A 7,939-nucleotide genomic window follows, 5' to 3' on the forward strand; every position below is an offset into this window, starting at 1 on the left:
AAAGCACTAACTCGCTAAGTGGAGTGTGTTTTTTCGTCATACGACCCGAGCACAATATTCTGCTTTGCAAAATATTATTCGTCGTAAAAGAGATACTATCATATGGTTATGGAGTCTTCTCCGCCGAATATGACGTTTAAGACAGATCTAATCGGTCCTAGGCTAGCATCTTGGAATGCTCTAGTTCAACGCTTGGACAATATCCAATTAATGCGATGGAAGAATGAATTTTGATGGAATATGCATGAGAGTGGTAATTTTTCTATTGATTTCATGTACAAAGCTTTGATCCAACCAACGATGTTGGTTGATAGTAATAACAAGATCTAGAAGATGAAGATACCTCTAATGACCAAAAAAGTTAGGTCTTCGTCGATGTGTGATTCTCACCAAAGATAACTTGGCTAAAAGGAATTGGCACTATAGTATATAATTTTTTTTATGTTATCGCGAGACAATCAACTAACTTTTTCCGATGCCATGCTAGATCTGTATATTCATCCAACTAGCTTCAGACTTGTATCCTCCACGTAGGGTAGCCAACATTTTTAGAAATTTGCTGCACGACATTGATCATAGGTTTAGTTGGTCGCTTTGGCTATGTAGAAATTATTATATCTTCAATGATAAAAGTGCTTCTCTTATACAGGTTATTTACCGGTGCATCAGTACGCTTCGTTCGGGGTCATCTCTTCAGTGGAAGGAGAATTTCGATTTGTTTGCATGGGTCTATACACGGTTGGAGGCCACACCGAGGTATACTTAGCTGCATAATCTCCAGATAGGACCACCACCATAGGCGTTTTGTAATTCCCTCAATAATGATATGCAATTCCCCTTTTACATCTTTCTAGCAGTTGGGCTGATGTGCGGCTATGTACATCCTAGTTATCCAGAGGCCGCCTGTAATACTTAAATCTTCTAATAAATCGTCATTTATTTAAAAAAATCTAGACAAGAATTTGGCCCTTGCCATTTAGGAGTGTCCAAAGAGTAGAAAATTTGGTCGTCACCTTCTTTTTGATCCGAAGTGCCTCTCAAGGAAACATCTCATGGACAAAAATTTAACAAAAAAAAAAATCTATGCAAATACCTTTCACAATTTAACAATTTATTTTTCTTCCATGCTGAAGTTAGTCCAGACTTAAAAATCACTGTCCAAGGCTCCAAGCTGAATCAGCCATTTGCTAGTACTCCATTTGGTCCAACCCGATTGGGCATGGTATTGGCCAATCAAATCACTCACTACCAAGCTCACCACCGGTCAGTATGTAGTTGTTCCTGCTCACCTTAACCCAGTGAGACGCGGTTCCGTTCCCCATTATATACGACCTCGTTCTCCCTTCTCTCCCTCCCCACTCATCACCATCTCACCTCAGCTCCGATAGCATCTCCATTTTTGCCTCTCCACGCAGCCCTCCGATCGCCATTCCAACCCTTCCTCTCCTGCCCTGAGAAATCAGAGAGGAATCTCCAAGCAGCAAAATTTCAGAGCACGAGAGATGGAGAAGATGGTGAAAGGCAATGGAGGAGGCAGCCGCCTGGTGGTGACCGAGCTGAGCCACATCAAGGAGCTGGTGAAGCAGCTCGAGGTGCACCTGGGAGGCTCCCCCGACATGTGCAAGGACCTGGCCGCGCAGATCTTCACCGTCACCGAGAAGTCCATCAGCATGATCAGGTCCGGGCACTTTGACTTCGATGGCCGGAAGCGCTCCGCCGTCGGCGCCGGCGCCGGCCTCGACTCGCCGTCGCTCTCGGCCACGCCCAGCCCCCTCAGCGGCGTCTCCGACATGCCTTTTAAGACGAACAAGAAGAGGTGAGCATACTTTCTGAACATACTGCTTAAGCTTGTGGTGACCTCATGATTCACGAATCAATCTGATGTTGAATCTTTTTCCATAGATTATTAAGTGGTTATTTGTTCTTGGATTTGCAGGAAGATGAACAAAGGGACGCGTCAGGTTCGAGTGAGCTCGGCGGGCGGAGGAGCGGATGCCCCAGAGGACGACGGCTTCAGCTGGAGGAAGTACGGCCAGAAGGACATCCTTGGAGCCCAGTATCCAAGGTTTGTTTTCGCACATTTCTGCAAAAGTTTATCTTTTACCAGAGCCTATCCGCACATGTTTTTGGAAGTAGCAACGTAATCATCTGCTTTTCTTTGCTCTCCGTGAGATGATGGAGATCTCTCTCTTTTGGATTTGATATCTGTTGCTTCTGATTGGATATGTTCCAAAAGGAACTGTTCCTATTGGATAGTTCATGCTACTTTGCGCTAAATTCTTTTGTGACATAAGAATCATAAAATTTTCTGAAAATGGGAAAACTTCCACTGTTCATAATTGCACATGCCGTTGTTTCTTTGCCGTGCCTGACCTCGATCGTACAACATTGCAGGGCATACTACCGTTGCACGCACCAAAAAACCCAGGGATGCGCGGCGACGAAGCAGGTGCAGCGCGTCGACGAGGATCCGACGCTCTACGACGTGATCTACAATGGCGATCACACCTGCGTTCACAAGGCCACGGCGGCGGCGACGGCCAAGGCGCAGCCGGAGGACAAGAGTAGCCTTCTGCAGAGCCTGAGCTCGAGCCTGAAGGTGGAGACCGAGGGGCTCACGCCGCGGGCTCAGCAGGGCTGGGGCGCCACCACGCCCTTTAGTTTCTCCTCGCCAGCGGTGAGCTGCCTGACGCCGTCGACGCCGGAAAACAGCTTCTGGCAGGGCGTGTCAGCGCCCACGTCCCTCGAGCCCTCGCCGGCGACCTCGGGCTCGAATCACCTCTCCATGAGAGCGCAGTGCGAGTTTGACACGATGGTGTCCGCGCTCATGACAGCCACGAGCATGCCGCTGCCCACCATGCCCGCCATGGAGGATACCACCTTCTCGCTGGACGAATTCGATCTCGATTTCGACGTTTGTAGCTTCTTGGCATCAGATTGTTGCGAATAGGAGAGACCGAAAAAGGAAGACGGATATTTTTTAGTAGAGATTAGAACGCAGCTTCTGGTTAGAACCCTCTGAACTCTGGCGTTTGTTCAGAGACAGGGGAGGGAAGAACACTCGAGTTCTTCCTCTGTGCAGGTGTAAGATTTAGGAGATAAAATTAGCGATCCTCCTTCGTTCGTCCTGCTCCTTTTTTTTATCTTTTAGCCACCAGGGTGTTGCATTGTATTATTGAATTTGTTGGGAAAAATAAGATCCTGTGATTCATGTTTACAGCCCACCATCTCTCTGGAACCAGAAGTCTTATGCTCTTGTCTTGCACAATCTCGCAGATAAACCTGACCCAATATCAAAATATGACCTGCTATGTGTGGTATCCACCAAGATTAAATTCATGGACTGTGATCCAGATGAAAGTTTAGGCGTGTCCCCTTATGCCCAACCGTGTGAAATTCGAAGGCAACTCATGAAACAAGACCAGGGGTAAACTTGACTGAGCAAATGCTTTCTTTCAAACCGTACAGAGTGGAACTTTCATTGTCATGTTAGGAATCAGTATGGAAGTTGGCACAGTTTCGTTGTCAATCTAAAAATATATATCTTGTTGAAGAAATAAATCTAGGACAACACTCCCGGCACATAAATAGTCCAAACATAGGGTTATGTGTGGCACATGTGGTTCCTTTTTTTCGAAATGGGGAAAATATCGCCCCAGCTTCTGCATCCAAGGAATGCACACGGCTTTTTATTAGATTATTCACAACACCTTACAAGAGCAATACAAAAGATCAAACTCGAAGCCACCTCACTAAACCTACAGAGGGATGAAGGGGTGACAATTCACCAACACACATCAACCAAAAATCAAATGCCTTCCCTGGCCGCCCAATAGCAGATGAGAAGCACATCCAGTCAAGCAGACTCCCAACATACGCCAACGCCTACGCCATAGAAGTTGCTACCGCCGTCTTCCTCGACTCCATCTTCAAGAGAGATCATCGCATCGACCATGCCAGGCCTGCCATCGATGCCGCCACGGCGCCAGACGACTCCACCATCCTGCGTGAGTCCATCACACTGCATCCATCCCGAGACACCACTGCACCATGCCGCGGCGACTCGACGACGCCGACATAGCGAAAGCACACCGCTCCACGTCAGCACCACCGCCATCCATTGTCTACTCCAAAACGATGCCCCCAACAGGGAGAACGGCGTTGCGCGCCGCCATCGTCCGATCCGGGAGATCCGGGTCTAGGATTTCCCCCGGAGCAGCCCAGGCGAAGATACGCAGGCTGCAGAGACAATGCCTTCAACAAGGTAACGACGAAACACGCCGCCATCATCCGCCATGACTGAAGTCCGGCCGGCTTTCACCGGCAGCTGCGCCTCGCCATCGGGGGCTAGGCGACGGATCGCGAGATCCGCCACGGCTAGCCACACAACTAGTCGATCTCCTCCGGCGAGAGAGAAGACCACCACCGCGGTGCCACGGTTAGTGGCACCAGACGCCCGCCACCTGCCACCAGGTTGACGACGTCTCCGCCATCCAGGGCCGCCGCCCTTGGTGCCGTGGTCCTAAACCTTGAGGAGGAGCAGTGCGAGATCCGTCTCTATCACTGCTGGCCCGGCGATGCCGAGGCTAGGACAAAAGGAGAGGATCGCGCCGCCAGATTCCGGGTTTGCTCCGCCTCCCCCATCACCGGCCGCCCGAAGACCGCGGCGAGGAAGAGGAGAGCCGCGCCCCCAGATCATCCCTGTTTCTTCCTCCTGGTAGGCCTTCATGATCTTCTACAGCTTTGTGTGTTCTTTCCTCTCAAAAAGAGTGTAGCATGTAAGCTAGCTAGCCAGGGGTTGATCTATCATGTGTCAAGGATTATAGTACTACTATGACATTAGGTTCTTCTAAGTTGTGTGAGATATTCACTCTATCACCTACCACATCGTTGCAACATAGGCTCTCATGCTACCAGTACAAGCATCGAACGCTTATCTGAAACATATGTAAACCTGGTGTGATGTCATCTAACAAGCCATCTCCACGGTTATGGCAAGCAACATCCAAAACTACCATGAACTTTAACATCAATAAAATTCATCTTCGGCCCAATATTCAGACAGTGATATACTTTATCTGATAAGAGGGAGTACTACAAAACTACCAAAAACGATAAGGCTATGGGCTTGACGTCACGGGCCCACCGAGCTCTGATGTCACCGTGACGCTAACGCGTAGAAGGGCTTGAAGATTCCTCCCATCTGGTCAGCTTCCACGTTGCTTCGCCCATAAACAACAAATTCCAAACCACCACCAATTTTTAATCCCTCTAGAAGCGGGCGCTTTCTTTCTTACCAAAGACGATAAGCCTTTCTTTTTCCTATGAGCACAAGTTAAGCGCGCGCGGCATCTGACAAATGATTGTAGTATGCCATGTCACAACAAAACTGAACTTTCTCCGGTCAGTTGAAGATCTGAAGATAGCTTTGACAGAATCATGAACGGAATTAGGTACAGGCTATGAAGAACTGATGTTATTAGATGTTAGTGACAGTGCTAATCTCTATTCTGTTGGAATTATCGTACTACCGCAGTAGCCTATGCTCTATTCAAGAATATAACGGACGGAGCATTTCAACCAGAGTATATTTTACTGAAGAAAGAATAGTGCAGATTAATTAGTTCAGGACTTGAAATATCTCAACCGATGGGACTGGAACAACGACGGAAGAAATGCTTGAACGCACGGATCGCTCACTAGCGCTCCATATAGTTGAAGACTACCGTATCAGCAGGGATATAAGATTATATAAACCTAGAGCCTTAGAACAAAAATCAATACAGACGGACAGTGTATGTTATCTCTGCGTGGCTAAACGACAATATCGGGATTATAGTATCGACCTGTTGTTCCGGTAGGACGTACTACTTTAAACTACTTTCGAACTGTATAAAATATCATGCATTGGGCCGATAGATGATTGTAGGAGCAGCTTCTGCTAATGCGCAGTTCCTGTTGAAGGATGCAAAGGGGCAAGATTGAATGGGTCAGCATCATGGGCAACTCAGCTTAAAATATCCCCATCTTCCTCTCTCTCAATTCCTCTCTGTTTGGCCTAAAGATTCTTGCAGTGTTGGGAGGGCATGCGAATGGGTTAATGGGTAATGGCCTCTGTTCAACTCCTTATTAGGGTGATTGATTCATCACATTTAAGCCTGATTATTGTTAAGCTTCATGCACTAGCCACTTGAACCAAAAGTCTGAACTGATGGAAAGGGCTAGGCAATCCACATATACACTTCACAACACCCCCACTCGCGTGTGACGGGAGAAGAGAAAGTCAACACGTGAAAGAAGAAGAGCACACCGAAACAGCGGTGGCTAAAGAGGGAGGCAAGACCTGGGGCTCTGATACCATGTTAAGCTTCATGCACTAGCCACTTGAACCAAAAGTCCGAACTGTTGGAAAGGGCTAGGCAATCCACATATACACTTCACAACAATTATCACTGGCACTGCTCAGTGATAGCATACATTTATATGGCAAGCCAGTGACACAAGATTTGGTACCAAACATTGATCAGTCCAATGGAGGGTCTTCAAGAATATTTGGTACCAAAACAAGTACTCATACATGCATAATAGCTATAGTAAGACTCTTGATATTCCTTTTCAAAAGTTAGTTATGATTCGCTATCATCTGCTGGTTTCGAATTCTGAACATATGTATAGCAATCAGAGAAAACAATAGCAGGTGTAAAAGAGACAAACAGAAACATAGATGAAAAAAAAGTGCATTGGTTTTTATACCCAACAAGTGGCGCCATTACTTTCAATGTGGAACTGAGCTAAAAAAGCATGGGTTCCGTCTCAAGATCAAAATCACAACCTAAAAGGGTACACGCTGCAGCGAGGAACGCCCACAACGCACCACCAAAAACACGCAGGAGAGCGATGGTTCGAACATGCATTGCATGAACATTATTCCCCCGTCTGAACAAGACAACACAACGTCACATGCCTTGAGCTGGTATCTATCACGATTTACTTTAGTTAGGAGTGGCAAAGGGCATATGCGTACACTCATGTAACTATGATTTGCAAATAGTGAATTATGAAAGGGGCAATATTCGGTGAGGTGAGCCTCGCTTTTTTTTTTTGTCTCTTTTACTGCAGGAAGTTCTCCGAAAGTATGAAAGAGTGTGTTTTGAGGTGGATTCAAACCATAGCAAGCGCACCAAAGATTAAGAGTCGCAACATGCTAAAGTAAATATGATTTTCAGTTCCTGCTCTACCAGCTGGAACTTAAAACGACACTAAACACCTGATTTGACACAGCTAGGGTAAAGTCAAGGCTTTTCACAAGGCGTGTTCCGGGTGACTACAGCCTGGCAGGTCTGTTTAGGGGTAGTCTTGTAGACGTGGGAAAGTGGAGATGTCGCGAGTAGTCCTGTAGTGGGTGTGTGCAGCTGCCTCTCTAAGGTAGCGTGGGGTGCGCTTTCTGGCGGCTGTGCCAGAAGTGTGTTGTACTTTGGCCTTTCTGGCCCTTCTTCTATGAAACAGATACGTCTCTCCATGACGTATCCTTGAAAAAACAAGGCGTGTTGTCTTGTTTCGAAAATCTAGACAAGAATTTAGCCCTTTAATCCAAATTAAATGCGTCTTTGGTATTTTGGTCCAAAGAAATACATATAAATTAGGGTGTGGTTTCCTTTCTTTGATCGAAAGTGCCTCTTTACGAAAGGTTCTCATGGATCAGAATGCAACAAAAAATTCTTTTTTTATTTAACATTTTTGCTGCCATGGTTCAGTCTAAAAATCACTGTCCAAGCTGAAGCTTCCGGGCAGTTTGCTGGTAGCCGTGTGTGTGGGCATCCACTATTCCATCCCGATTCGGCATGGTATTGGCCAATTATATCACTCTCTGCTAAGCTCACCGGTCAGTATCTTTGTTGTTTCTGCTCACCTTAACCCAGTGAGACGCGGTTCCGCCCCC

General features: G+C 46.9%; 1 protein-coding gene across 1 annotated transcript; it reads left to right on the forward strand.

Annotated features, from left to right (window-relative positions):
* The first annotated feature begins 1,257 nt into the window (after window positions 1-1,257).
* LOC124652422 (transcription factor WRKY19-like) lies at window positions 1,258-3,132 on the forward strand. The gene is made up of 3 exons (XM_047191432.1): window positions 1,258-1,816; window positions 1,937-2,065; window positions 2,395-3,132. The coding sequence occupies exons 1-3, from the start codon at window positions 1,503-1,505 to the stop codon at window positions 2,948-2,950; spliced, it is 999 nt and encodes a 332-aa protein (XP_047047388.1). The 5' UTR covers window positions 1,258-1,502; the 3' UTR covers window positions 2,951-3,132.
* The last annotated feature ends 4,807 nt before the right edge of the window (window positions 3,133-7,939 follow it).

This window comes from Lolium rigidum, chromosome 5 (genome assembly GCF_022539505.1).
Source record: "Lolium rigidum isolate FL_2022 chromosome 5, APGP_CSIRO_Lrig_0.1, whole genome shotgun sequence".
Taxonomy (NCBI): domain Eukaryota; kingdom Viridiplantae; phylum Streptophyta; class Magnoliopsida; order Poales; family Poaceae; genus Lolium; species Lolium rigidum.

Bases quoted from the DNA above. Each gene is read 5' to 3' on its own strand.
- LOC124652422 (XM_047191432.1), top strand. From the start codon at position 1,503: ATGGAGAAGATGGTGAAAGGCAATGGAGGAGGCAGCCGCCTGGTGGTG. The intron at 1,817-1,936 runs GTGAGCATACTT...TTGGATTTGCAG, and splicing joins TTTAAGACGAACAAGAAGAG to GAAGATGAACAAAGGGACGC. The intron at 2,066-2,394 runs GTTTGTTTTCGC...ACAACATTGCAG, and splicing joins CTTGGAGCCCAGTATCCAAG to GGCATACTACCGTTGCACGC.